Source organism: Podarcis raffonei, chromosome 1 (genome assembly GCF_027172205.1).
Source record: "Podarcis raffonei isolate rPodRaf1 chromosome 1, rPodRaf1.pri, whole genome shotgun sequence".
In the NCBI taxonomy this organism is placed as follows: domain Eukaryota; kingdom Metazoa; phylum Chordata; class Lepidosauria; order Squamata; family Lacertidae; genus Podarcis; species Podarcis raffonei.
This window is the reverse complement of record NC_070602.1, coordinates 132,221,734-132,235,474: the sequence shown is the minus strand read 5'-3', so window position 1 is coordinate 132,235,474 and position 13,741 is coordinate 132,221,734. Positions and strand designations below refer to the sequence as shown.

The following is a 13,741-nucleotide window of genomic DNA, read 5'->3' as shown; positions in this document are numbered from 1 at the left end:
CCCTTTGAGATGTAAACAAGTTTAGAGTGGTGTGTGTCCGGGCAAACCATCCTAATTTGACATATATGCTCAAGGGATGTGAGCTGGCGGTGGCTGACCAGGAATGTGACTTTGGGCCACTTCACTTGTGCCACCATGGGAAGCAGGTGGCTAGACAGGATAGACCGCTACTTTGGTCTGATCTGCCAGGGATCTTCTCCTGTTCTTATGAAATGATACAATGCTATTTTTTCCTCTTCTATTTATTCTCTTTATTACATTTGGATACCAAAGAAAAACTATACTATTGAAAGCTTTTACAAATAATTTGGAAGTGTGTCTTGTTTTTATGATGTTAGCTGCTCTGAGCCCGGCCTCAGCCAGGGAGGGCGGGATACAAATAAAATTTTATTACAGTGGTACCTTGGGTTACAGACACTTCAGGTTGCAGACTCTGCTAACCCAGAAATAGTACCTCAGGTTAAGAACTTTGCTTCAGGATGAGAACAGAAATTAGCTAAAGTGGTACCTCAGGTTAAGAACAGTTCCAGGTTAAGAATGGACCTCCAGAACAAATTAAATTCTTAACCCGAGGTACCACTGTATTATTATTATTATTATTATTATTATTATTATTACTTTTTAATGTCTTTTCACAGTGACAATGAATGAGGTAGGCACATAAAGCAGAGCAAACCCTCCGGCTTGGAGAAGCGGGCTTCCATTTTTTACTGCAGCAGCAACGCCAGCCACACCGAACAACTAATCTCAGATTGCTTGGCAGCATTTCGTTTGGGGAAAACTTGTTTCTCGCAGATCAACACGTGATTTCTTCCATTGTGTTGATTGAAATGTCTTCTCTCTCTGTTGTTCTTGTTTTAACAATTCATGAGCTTTGTGAGGAAGGGAGAAATGGTTATTTTTCTGTGAAATATAAGATTTACAGCCTTAATTAAAAGTGCAAGTTTTTACTTATCTGCTTACATGGAATAACAATTGTCCATGTGCAGCTGTTTCCTCCACCACATGACCAGTTGGTGAGCCTGAGCCTGTTTCTGGGTTTCAGAAAGAGTAAGGTGACGTCTCTGACCCTTGAAGGTCAAACAGTGGCCTTCAGATGCCCCCTGCCCTTTAAAGGCTGGAGGAGGCAGCTAGAATGGTCATGGAGTTGATGGCCAAATAATAGATCATTGACCCAGTTTGCAAGACACAGTAAACCATAGTTAAGAACAAAACTTGGCTTCCATAGGTGGCCTTTTGGGAGAGAAACAAACCCAGTGGATGGCATGAGAGGCCAGGCTATTGCATTTCCCAACAAGGCAGCAGCAGCAGGACCTGAGAGGATGGGAGTGACTGCAGTTTCAGCCATGCACATCAGCATGCTGCTCAACCACCTAAAACGAACTGGGTGATTGTTTTGCAGACGCGGCTATTATTCTGGAGCAATGATGTTAAACGGTGTGGACATAGAAAGTGGCTTTTCTCATCTATGCAAGAGTCATTTTACAGCCTCCAGCTCCACCTGCTACAATGGTTTCTTACCACTCTTATATGTTGAAGAGAAAGCAGGTGATGTGCTTTGATGGCTGAAGCGGACGTAAGATAAAATGAGAACGTGGAACAATTTCTACAGTTGTGCTCTCAGATCACCTTCAGAAGCAATCTGAGCCAAGGCTGAACGCCATTCTCAACTACACAACTTTCAGAAGACATCTGAAGGCAGCCCTGTATCAGGAAGTTCTTTATGTTTGACATTTTATTATGTTCCCATCCTGCACTCAGTTCTCACCTGTGCTTCCTAGAAGCTGTCAGCAGGCAACAGTGACCACACCCCAGGAAATGGCTCCAACAGGACAGCTAAACCAGGTGAGGGCAGCCAATAGGTCTCAAACCCTTATTGAGTTAGGGACTTGTCTATCCCCTGCATGCAAAGACAGACTCTGGTGGATTGAGAGGACGAGACCAAGCATGGGTCTAATGGTCAAGAGGGTAGTTTCTGCACATTCTGTAGAGGGAAGTGAGGGGTAGATGGGACCTGTCAACCTGGGAAGGTAGCCCATCTAGGAGAAGGAAAACTCCAGCCTCTGCTGCCTTGTGGGATATCTTCAGGAGAAGAAAAGGCTAAAGAGCAAACCATACACAAATCCAGACTGGAGTCCCTAAGATGGTTGGATGGTGCCTTGTACGCCTCCTTCTGGCAACTCCTGCAGCCAAGTTGCTCCCAAACATCTTGCTCTGCTTTCCTTTGGACCCCATCAGCGAGGCCAAGACAGGGGTCTTGTCATCTGGGCAGCCCAGGACCTCTAGGCACACGGCCCAAACTTGTGCCCCAGGAGGTCACTTCAGTGCTGCTAACACAGCAGTTTTGACAACACCCCCCAAGATGCACTCCATTCTCTTGAGACATATGGATGCCAACAACAAAACAAGATTAGTACTTGAAAATGAAATAGAGTTTACGTTGGGTATTCTATCTTGAGAGAAGCATAAGAGCATAAATCAGAAGCGTAGGCAAAACTTTGAGAGACAGAGAGCACCTTTTGTTAAATGTTAACTGTGCAAATTAACTTACCCAGAGACACGAAGAGTTCTGTCACTTGGTAATTAGATTTTGCAGAGGTTTCCATGTACTGCAGGTTCTTTGTTTGTGCAAAATCCTTTGCCTCCTGGAGAAACAACGTTATCTATGATTTCAAGGAAGTAGACTGTATATATATATATATATACACAGAGAGAGAGAGAGATATGTAGATTCATATATAATCCTATAACACACCCTCTACGCTACTCAAGGTGGGTTTCTTATTTATTTATTTATTTGCCTTCTTGAGTTAAGCGAGAGTGGTGGTTTATGTGTTTATTATTAAAAGGCACGAATTTGACCTGGAGAGCCAAATGCATCCCACCAACCATCTATGATTCCTGCATTGCAGCAGGTTGGACTAGATGACCCTCGTGACCCTTCCAACTTTGCAATTCTACGATTCTGTGATCGGTTGCCACATACATGAGAAACTCCAAAACAGCTATGTGAGACTGAGTGTTTCGGCAGAGGAATGTGTATATATGTATGAGAGGGAGACGGGGGGAGTGAGAAGGCCTACGTTTGTAAAGGCATTGGCCTAAATACAAGAATAACGTCTACCTGTAATGTGACCTCCCGTTCAGCAGAAAGGTCCAGTTTATTGCCAACCAAAGCTATAATTATTTCATCAGGAAGGAATTCCTTCTCCAGTTCTGACAGCCACACTTTTGCTTTCTCCAAACTTTCCTGAAAAGACAACTTATATGTAAATAACTGATATACAAGCAATAATGGAGCTATAATTTCTTAAGAGAAATTAGGTTCTGTATTAGTGTGCGAAATGTGTCATGTGCAACCAAACAACATTAAAAAATGTGCTTAGTAATGAAGGATGGGGTTATACTCCCTCTGAAGGAGCAGCTATGTAGCTTGGGGGTCCTCCTGGATCCTTTGCTGTCACTTGAGGCTCAGGTGGCCTCGGTGGCACTGAGTGCCTTCCATCAGCTTCAGCTGGTGGCCCTGCTACGCCCTATCTGGACAGGGATAGCCTAACTACTGTTGTCTATGCTCTGGTAACCCCAAGGTTAGATTACTGCGTCATGCGGAGGGCTGCCCTTGAAGACTGTTCAGAAACTCCAGCTAGTGCAGAATTCAACAGCCAGTTTGCTCACCGGGGCAAGAAGGTTTGGCTCAACTGCACTGGCTGCCAGTTAGCTTCTGGTCCCAATTCAAAGTGCTGGTTTTGACCTATAAAGCCTTAAACGGCTCACAGCCACAATTCCTCAAGGGCAGCCTCTCCCCATATAAACTTTGCAGTCATCATCTGGGGCCTTTTGTCATGTGCCTCCCCCATAAGAGGTCCAGAAGATGGCAACACAGGAATAGGCCTTCTCTGCAGGGGTTCCTTATTTGCGGAATGCTCTCCCCAGGCGATGATTCTATGAACAGTTCCATACTGCTAGCAGCCTCTTCCATGCATCTCCACAAGTTAAAGGGCTACTTGAGACAAATTTTTGGTAATGAAAGCTGTTCATTTAGAGAGGGCTCCTGGAGCAGAACTGAAGGGCAAAGACCACCAGAGGCCACAGCCTTACTTTGCATAAAAATTCACAATTCTCCACAATGTCATCATATTCAGCAAGTTTGACATCCTTCATTTTAAGACGTTTTCTTTGTCAGTAACACTTTCGTGTCTGATTCATACGTTATTGTGTGTGACAACATCAGCCTGGTTGACTTTTCTAGGAGATTTTGATTTACTCTGCTGTGATATTGTGATTGTTCCAACATGCTCCCAAATTGTCCTGGTTTAAGCCACTTTTAAAAAGGTTTTCCAGGACTTGAAGGTACAAAAATGCACCAGAGCAACCTTTTCATACAAATACAGAAAAATATGACAACTTCTCCTTGGAAAATAAAGCAAAATTACACATTCAGAAATGGTGAAATGGGAAAAGGGAAGGGAAGGCCTACGCAGAGCATTCCTGCCTTACCTTCCTCGTTATATCATAAACCAAAACAGCAGCATTCGCTGCTCTGTAATAGAGATGGCAGACACTATGGTACTTCTCTTGGCCTGCAGTGTCCCAGATCTCAAGCTTAATTGTGGTGTTATCCAAACTTAGAACCTGCGTGAAGAAGGAACCTAAAAGCAAAAGAGAAATGAATCGCTTTCCAGTAGAAGCTGCAGACACAATGGAGATTAGATTTTTGTTAACTAGATGGCCTTACTGGTCACGCTCATCCTTATGCTTACACCTTGTGCTAATGGGCCACTTTGCAGATAATCGTAAACCAAACCATGGCTTTGCACAAATGCACAAGTGTGAGGGCTCTGAGAAAGGAGATCACAGCTGCCGGGTCCTCCCACTGCTGAACTGCCATGAGCAAAGTCTTGCTTGGCTTGAGATGTTGTCTGAGCCCAGACTCTTGGCTTGTTTTGCTCCAGACAAACCGTGCAGAGTAAACCTAAGAAGAACCCTTGGTTACTAGACCAGTTATTGTTTGGCTGGAGTGAGACAAGCTGCAAGCCCAGGGTTGAATGACATGCTAAGCCAAAACATGGCTTAATGGCGGCAGCACAGCAGGAGGGAGGAGGGCAGCAATGGGAAGGGTCCTGCCCACTGGCATGAGTGCCCTAGACCAAGGCTTGGCTCAGGGCAGCTTGCTAACCAAGCCTCTTGGAACATTTGATCAGCCTATATAGATATGACTTTTTATAGTCAACCACTTAGCCAATTAATAAATAAAGCTATAAATAAAGTCATAACGCTATCAGTGTGTGAGAGAGTGCAGGGATTGCCTCTTTCGGGATGAGAACTGCTTCAGCTATGTGTACATCAATGGAAAACAATGTTCAGGTCTACTGTTTTTTTCTCATATCCAAATAAATGAGATCAACTGATTTGCACTTCTGTCAACTTCCAGACTCACAAAGCAGCTTCAGTAATGTTCTGTATTAATCTTTTTCTACTCAAAAGTCAAAATATGGAACTTTGATGTGCAAGTAAGGTTCTGCACCTGCCCAGGCATTGCTTTCTTTTAAAATAACAAGGTGTGCCATGCTTGTTGGGGAGCCTTCCTGGTGCCGGCCAGATGCAGAGGGCCCTGTCCACTGGCCAATCGCCAGGGATGATGGGAATTGCATGTAGTCCATTTGGAGGGCACCAGGTTGGGGAAGCCATCCCTGTTAAATATGAAGTGGTAATAGACTATGCATCCATTCAGATTACAGGTGGCTTTAATTGTACAACATGCCGTCTGTCGCCTGCATTCCCAAGGTGCACAAGAGTGCAGAAATCAATTTTTATATCAGTATATCAAGTCATCATATAGCTGAGAACCAAAGTCACTGCAATGCATCCCTCAGCCTCTGTCCATTGCTTCTTTAACCCTGGACTATTTTGAAAGCATGTGAACTCTGCCACAATCACTTCCACGTCCACTTCATTTCCTAGCAATTGGCTGATAAATACTGGGAAGGGCAACTCTGGGCCCCTCTCAATGTCCTCATGATGCTTTGCAGGGAGGGGGCCCACGTGGTCCTACTTTCAAAATTGCTTGTATATGAGAGTGCTGGAGGTGAAATAGTTAAACAGGTTACCCAGTCAGGACCCAGGGGGTGGAGTCAGAGGAACTATAAAACCAGCTCTGGGAGGGGCGAAGGGGAGAGTTTGTTGGGAGTTGGGTGGTTGGTTGGAGTGGGAGTGAATTGGGATAGAGTCTGTGGGTAGGTTGAGTTAGTGCAGCGAAATAAGCCGAGTCAGGAACAGTTAGGAGCTAGGAAGACAAGTAAATATCTGAGAGGTGGTTTAGTGAGTGAGAGCAGGTAGCGGAAGTTAGAGGTCTGGATAGGCACCCCATGATTGAAATTGACCGATACCGTTTATGAAACCACACGCTTGTTAAACTGCAATAAATAAACAGAAGTTTATGTTCCAATTTAACCCTGACTGGACTCAGTATTGTACCAGGTAGGGCCTGGGTGGTGGCAGCGAGAAATAAAGTGGTGGCACAGGGATCAATAGACGGTGAAACGTCCGGGGACCCCGTGTGATCACCACAGCGTCTACAAATACACAGACACACCAAGAGGTTCTTCCGTGTCTTCTGGCCACGTTCTTCACCTCCTCATCCGCTGCACTTCAGCAGCTGGGGGGAGGGTGGATAGATGTCAATTAGCCATGCCCCCCCCCACCACATGATGATGTTCAAGTTGTGCACTGTGTTGCTTTTATCACTGGGGGTCACTCTGTCACTACAGTTGCAAGGAAAGAGATAGTGCTCCATCCCTCTAGGGTGTTCTGTGCCTGGTTGTCATGGAGACAATATTTCATAATAAAAATAGCTGAGGCTGTGCCAAAGCAGTTCCTCAGCCCAATGTTCATGACTTGCATCCTTGACCTTATTCTGAGTAATTTGTAGCATGTCGGTTAATGCAAAAGGCAGGGCCCCTTCAGCCAGCATTAGGGTCCTCCTCAGCACCATTCACTTACAGCCCACAGTAGGCAGAGAGTCCCGGAAGTCCTTCTTCACATAACGATAGGCTAGGCTTGACTTTCCTACAGCCGTGCTTCCCAGAAGAACCACTTTGAAAATGTAAGAATCTTTTAGGGAGGGGACATAAAGGTAGGGCGTGGCCTCCTTGTTCTGCACCCTTCTCTGAGCCATGTCCTGGAGAGGAAAAGGAAAAGGAAAGGCAATGATTTGGCAGCAACAGAGGCTCTGGAACTGAGAGGAAGAGGAGACGAAGCCTCACAACTAGGCTGCAGTAAATGGAACACTTTGCCGTTGGATAATGACATTTCTCAACCTTTGCACCAAGTACAGTGGTACCCCGGTTTAAGAACTTAATTCATTCTGGAGGTCTGTTCTTAACCTCAAACTGTTCTTAACCTGAGGTACCACTTTAGCTAATGGGGCCTCCCACTGCCGCTGTGCGATTTCTGTTCTCATCCTGAAGCAAAGTTCTTAACCCAAGGTACTATTTCTGGGTTAGCAGAGTCTGTAACCTGAAGCGTCTATAACCTGAAGCGTCTGTAACCTGAGGTACCACTGTAGTTCCTTTCAGGTGTATTTTTTGCCTCTGAAGAATGCATTATCAAAATGCATGGAGCTTTTTATATTCCACAATTAAGTTTTCCACATGTGGGCACACATCACGCCTCTGTGTTCTGAGTGTTGGCATGCAACCAAGGAAACGGGGGCAACTGGCAGGCCCCCAGCTGGCTTCAGCCCACCGGCCAGTGTGGCAGGCAATCTCCAGTTCTTGGTGCAGCTAGGGCACGCTACTCTGCAGAGTAAACGCTACGCAACAGAAGTGGCTACTCTGCAGAGTAAACGTTACACAACAGAAGTAGCTGTGTGAGCATATTTACAAGCAGTTTATTCAGCACACATCAGGACGAAAGGGAACATGTCTGACCTCCTTCATGTCCAAAGCAAGACAGCTAAAGCAAAAGCTATACACAAATGGAAGTTCCCAGCAAGCTGTGCTGGAATGTAAACAGACATGTGACACACAACAATCCACACGTCTGTTCTTAAGGTGGAACGAAATATCCCAACACTGAGAGGCACCATGAGGATGGAGTAAAGAAAAGGCCTATTCATGCAACCGATGACATTAAGTATCTCCTGGTCAAATAACATAATGATCCAAAGTATGGTGCTACTGTTAAAATGCCATGTAAACTACGATTTCCTTAAATACATTTTTATCTTACTTTTTGATCAATATGATTTTCTTCCTGGAGTTCATGCATAGCTTCCTTGCCTCTCATGTCTACTTGCCTGAATAAACTACCCCCCACCCCACCCCGGTTATGTTCCTGCTTGGTTTGGGGGCTCTTTCATTGAGTGCCTGTTCAAAGCACTTAGATAGTGACAGCTGCTAAAGTGAGTGTTATCAAGTTGAGGGGGTGCTAGTGTCCTTCTACCTCCACTGCCAACGGTGAGTGACCTCGGATGAGCCCAGAGGATCAGTGCCACTAGCGCATCCACTTGCCTTGCCTTGCTGTCCTTGTGGAAGAAAATACCTCTGACCTGGACAGAGTGAAGCATCTCTTGAGGCAGCTGAGAGACTTGAGTGGGGACCGAGGGACTAGAGAATGGGTTGGGGAGGGGGAATGTCCACAGATCACGGGGCAAAAATAGAAGAAGCAGAGAACTGACATGGTGCTGAAAAGCTGCTGAATCTCAGGGGCTACAATGGAGAGGCAGATGGTGACAGCTGCTACTGAAGGGGAATCACATTTTTCTGGGATATCACACTTATTCCCAAATGCTGCAGATAACAGCACAGGTTATTCTTTTCACTTGTGCCCGGACACTGCTCAGGGCCCCCCCCTTTTGTGAGTGGCTGAGTGAAGGTGACAATAAGGGTCTCTTTCTTCAGCTTCAACAAGTTCACCTGAAGGATCACTTTTCTCACATATGCCCACTCACTGCTTCAGACTGCAGAAATAGTCCCTTTTCAAGAGCCACATAATGTTAATTCCACACTTGAAAGTAATCAAACCTTCAGCATGAAGCCGTTTACCTTCCTGCCACAGCAGTACCTATTTATCTACTCGCGCTGGTGTGCTTTCGAACTGCTTGGTTGGCAGGAGCTGGGACAGAGCAACGGGAGCTCACCCCATCGCAGGGATTCAAATCACCGACCTTCTGATCGGCAAGCCCAAGAGGCTCAGTAGATTAGACCACAGCACTACTTGCGTCCCTTTTTAATGCACCTGAACTTGGCCACCTCCACTCCACTTCAGCAGTTGGACACATGCCTTTACAGGATGGTACAGAAGAGATAAAAGGTCAATTTTATCATACGAAGTACTACTTTTTTTTTTAAGGAATTGTTCAATCTCCATTCCGAATGCTTCAGAGGGTCACTTCGCCTGGAGCTTAAGCTAGCCTCCAAGTTTCTAACACAGCAATACTTAATAGGATGTACCGGTAATCTTGCTTGAGTCTGAGGAGCAGCAGGTCCAGCACCAGCACTTGGCACCCCAGGGATCCAGGAGGGGCCACCCCCCCATGGTGCCTCCAAGCCGCTATTTTAATTTCCTCAATGCTCAGAGTGGCACTGTGCTGTGGGAAATTAAAATAGCAGCTCCCCAGTATGACTGGTGTGCTGTTGTCACTGCCAGGTGACTGATGGGGCCCATAAATATAAGGAGGGGGTCCCTCAGAGAATAAACAACTTCCATCCTGCTAGGATGTGCACATCATAGTGAGCTCATCATTCTCTTTCCATCGAGATGAAGCAATCATTCCTTCTCTTCCTGCCCACATCGTCACACATTTCTTAGAAACATTCTGCAAATATAATTCCTGGGATCCTTGTGTAGTCCACACAACTCAGCAGTGGAAAATCAAGAGGTTGAGCCAAAAAAGTTGAGGCTATTGCTGCAGGTCTGCGGTGAAGGACTGGTAGTGAAATAGAGGTCTTGGGGCTGAGGAAATCCACCCGGTCAGAAGGTAAGGAGAGCCTTGCTGGATGTGCCATCATGAGTCCTCTTTCTCCTGCTTCTGCTCATCCGGCTCCCAAGAGGAAGGACCACCAAGTCTACTTTTCTACTGGGTCTTCCCCTTCTAGCAACCCCCTCAGCTACAACTGAAAGCAGGATGGAGGGGAAGGCCTGGAGAACATGACCCAAGAAGCAGCTGCAGTCTGGGACACCTCAGTGGCATCCCAGCACTGGAGGAGGAGAGAAAAGCAAGGGAGTAAGGAGAGGTAGCTCTGGGCCCATTGCATGGAGGCGGCTGGGGAAGCCTGGGAGGAGCACAACCCGTTGCACTGCCAGGATTGCAATCCTGCACAAACCACACAACTTGCCAACGTGCAACAATGACAGGGGAGTGGAAGGCGTTATTTATCCCAGGCTAAGCCTGGGCCAATCCCCAAAGTGGTAAAACTGTCCTATTTAGTAATAATACTGCTTAGCATTTATTACCTGTTTGAAGCATATATCTTGTTGCAAGCTTTAAAAAGAACTGTGGTCGCATTGCCTCCCATATTGCAAAAAGGAAGTTGGGTTAACTGAGTTCAGATCAGAGGGGAGATTTAAGTGAGAACTTCCTGAACTGTAGCTGAGAGGGCTGTCCAGTGGGATCCTTGCACAACAGACCCACTCCCCCCAAAAAAAAAGTTTTATGAAAAAGAAAGTGACAGGAAAATGCACAATAAAGTGCAAGACACTTCCTTGATGCCATGTCCTCTAACCTCCCCACAACAAACGCAAATGAATGCTCAGTACACAACCAACATCATCTAATCTCCCTGCAAACAAATCAGGATGAATTCTCAATGAACAGGTTACCAGGAAGGGCCCTCAGTCTTTAGCTGTTTGATCCTATGGCTATTTATTTGCCCAGAAGGAAATGTTATTGAATTTAGTGGAACGGCAGTCCAGATACGAATCGCCTAGTTGAGATTTGTAGTTTGGAGCACCTTTGGTTGTGGAAATGGTGTCCCATGTAGTAGTAGAATAACTATTACTATTTCTAATGTCTTTAATGGCTAAAGCTAATGCCTGACAGAAATAATCCACACTGGAAGCAAAATAGTTCCTCTTGCAAATCCGCCATGCAAGTCCGTATGGAGCCTGATTATCCCTTGTATATTCCTGCTAGTTTTCTAAATGATACAAGGCCCATTTTATGTGAGGACTAATCTAACCAGTTTCTCTTTTAGCTGAACATTCACCCACCTCTCATCCAGGCTGTCCATATCAAAGCAAACAAACCTTTCTGGTAGCTGCATGTCACAAGTTATATATTAGCAAGTCCCGTTCCTCTCATGGGTCACTGAGTAACCGTTTTGCTCAGTTTCTTCTACTAAGTGTCTGGGTGCTTCTCTCTGAAGATCTTACCTTTCCAGACGTTCCTGCCGTGTTCTCTCCTTTTCAAGATTTCTGCTCATTTACTTGGGGGTGCTGAGGTGGGAGAATGGGCAGCCTCGGCAGTGGCACAACAAAAGCAAGACTTCTCCAGTCAGGGAAGGGCTCTTGTACTTTCCCAGCCGCTTGCTGCTTTTATCAGCAAGCTGACCCAGAGTTTAAGGTCCACTGATTTCCCTCTTGGACAGTCACCTTCAGAATTGCGCTGTAAAGAATGCAGAGCCATAAAACCTGATGATCCAGGTGAGTTGCATTGGCAGGGGGTGTTTCTCACAGGGTGGAGCCCTGCACAACTCAGTGAACCTCAAGGCAAAACCTCTGCCTGATACCTGTTCCTAGCCATTTCCCACAACTGATTTATACACCACCTCCTGTTTGGGTTTTCCTTTTTTTTAAAAATACAAACACTAGAAATTCAGGGGATTAACTAGAACTACCTATTTATTTGTTAAAAGGTAAAGGTAAAGGTACCCCTGCCCATGCGGGCCAGTCTTGCCAGATTCTAGGGTTGTGTGCTCATCTCACTCTATAGGCCGGGAGCCAGCGCTGTCTGCAGACACTTCCGGGTCACGTGGCCAGCGTGACAAGCTGCATCTGGCGAGCCAGCACAGCACAAGGAACGCCATTTACCTTCCCGCTAGTAAGCGGTCCCTATTTATCTACTTGCACCTGGGGGTGCTTTTGAACTGCTAGGTTGGCAGGCGCTGGGACCGAGCGACGGGAGCGCACCCCGCCGCGGGGATTCGAACCGCTGACCATGTGATCGGCAAGTCCTAGGCGCTGAGGCTTTTACCCACAGCGCCACCCGCGTCCCCGCGTTTTAAATTTATTTTAAAAACAAAGAGAGTACCCTCGTCATATTATCATATCACAACATGGTGTTATGGGTCTTTGCACTGACGTTGTAGGGGAGTTGATCCCAGACTTAAATAAACACACGAAAAGGCTTCCATGTGTTTTTGATTAAGCCTAGCTTTGTGTACCATTCAAGACCAGAGCGCCTTTTATCTATCTCCTCGCCGTCTGATCTTACCTGGGCTACAGCCAGCCATACACCCCATGGCCTCCTCCTCTTCGCCCTTCCCTGTAAGGAATGAGTCATTCTCGCCGTCTGCTGAAAGTATTATGTTAGGAGCCACTTTCTGCAGCCGTGTCAGTCCACTGAGTGACAAAGAGTCTTGTGGCATCTTCAGAAATAATGAATGTTATGGTGCAAGTTGTGATGACGCCACTGTAAGACTCCACAAGACCCTTCATTGATTAGGAACCAAGTTTTGCTGAAACTTTTACCCACCTGGTTTGTTCTAAAAGTCTTCAAGAAAACTTTTGATAATGCACATCAGATAGAAAAAATGCAAGAAACGACATTCCAACTAAATATTAGGAAGAGCTTTCTGACGATAACAGCTGTCTGACAGTGGAACAAACTACCTTGGAAAGCAGCAAATCTTCTTCATTGTGTTTTTTTTTAATAAAAAAGGGTTGGCTGTCCATCTGTCATGGATGCTTCAGCTGTGATCCCTGCATTGCAGGGGTGGGACTAGATGACCCTTGGGGTCCCTTCCAGCTCCCCAGTTCTATGTCTCAGTGAAAGACAGTGAACATCCAATGGTCACCAGTCTCATGTACTGCACTCTCATTCTGCATTAGCCGCTTGTTGCATGAAGAACAGGAAGGAAAATGTAGCAAAGCATTCCTACAATCCTAGGAGCCAACTCCTAGGGCCTGAGGTCCCTTTGACTCTCCCCGATAAAATATTTGAGGGGGCCACTCCCCCCAAGTTGATGGGCATTGTCATTCAACTGAGGTGTGTGCATCAATTATGTGGGGCAGGCCTTACCAATATTTTAGTCAAGTTGGCCCCCCTGTCTACAATGGTCATTTCCAATCAAATACAAGCTCAAAAGCTAGCTTGAAAAAGCTGCTCTCTTTTAAAAACAGCAACAGAAAATGCCAAATAGCAAAAGCTCTGGCAGATTGTTTTCGGATTGCAAAGAAAAGCCCCAGGTCCATCTCCTCAGCCCAGCCACACTTGGCTTATCACTAATCTTGTTTCTTTCTCACTGAATGTATGGTTTTCCCAGCCTCCTTCTCCAGAATCTGTTCTGCTGTTAGCACGCAATTTGCAGCCTTGTGTAAAAAAAGCACCTGAAGTTAGAGGCAAGGATTCTCCAGATCTTGTTTTGTGTAGTTTCATTGTGGTTTTCTTTTGTGGGTTTTCTTTTGTGCCATTCCTCTGTTTATCAGAAGCCATATGTCTCATCCCACGGCTGAGTGTTGGGAGAGGGCGATCTGTCTATGGAATGAAATCTGTGGTGTGCATTTTAATTTCTTCCCTCTG

General features: G+C 45.8%; 1 protein-coding gene across 2 annotated transcripts; it reads right to left on the bottom strand.

Moving 5' to 3' along the window:
- Positions 1–236: 236 nt before the first annotated feature.
- Positions 237–11,597, bottom strand: RAB17 (RAB17, member RAS oncogene family). 2 transcript variants are annotated; one of them, XM_053362612.1, is made up of 6 exons: positions 11,428–11,597; positions 7,000–7,177; positions 4,498–4,649; positions 3,125–3,250; positions 2,552–2,645; positions 237–872 (listed from the first exon to the last, which is right to left on the bottom strand). In XM_053362612.1, the coding sequence occupies exons 2-6, from the start codon at positions 7,172–7,174 to the stop codon at positions 748–750; spliced, it is 672 nt and encodes a 223-aa protein (XP_053218587.1). In that variant the 5' UTR covers positions 7,175–7,177; positions 11,428–11,597; the 3' UTR covers positions 237–747. The 2 variants fall into 2 exon arrangements, with proteins under 2 accessions (XP_053218587.1, XP_053218578.1); XM_053362603.1 differs by having other exon boundaries at positions 11,374–11,596.
- Between the last annotated feature and the right edge of the window lie 2,144 nt (positions 11,598–13,741).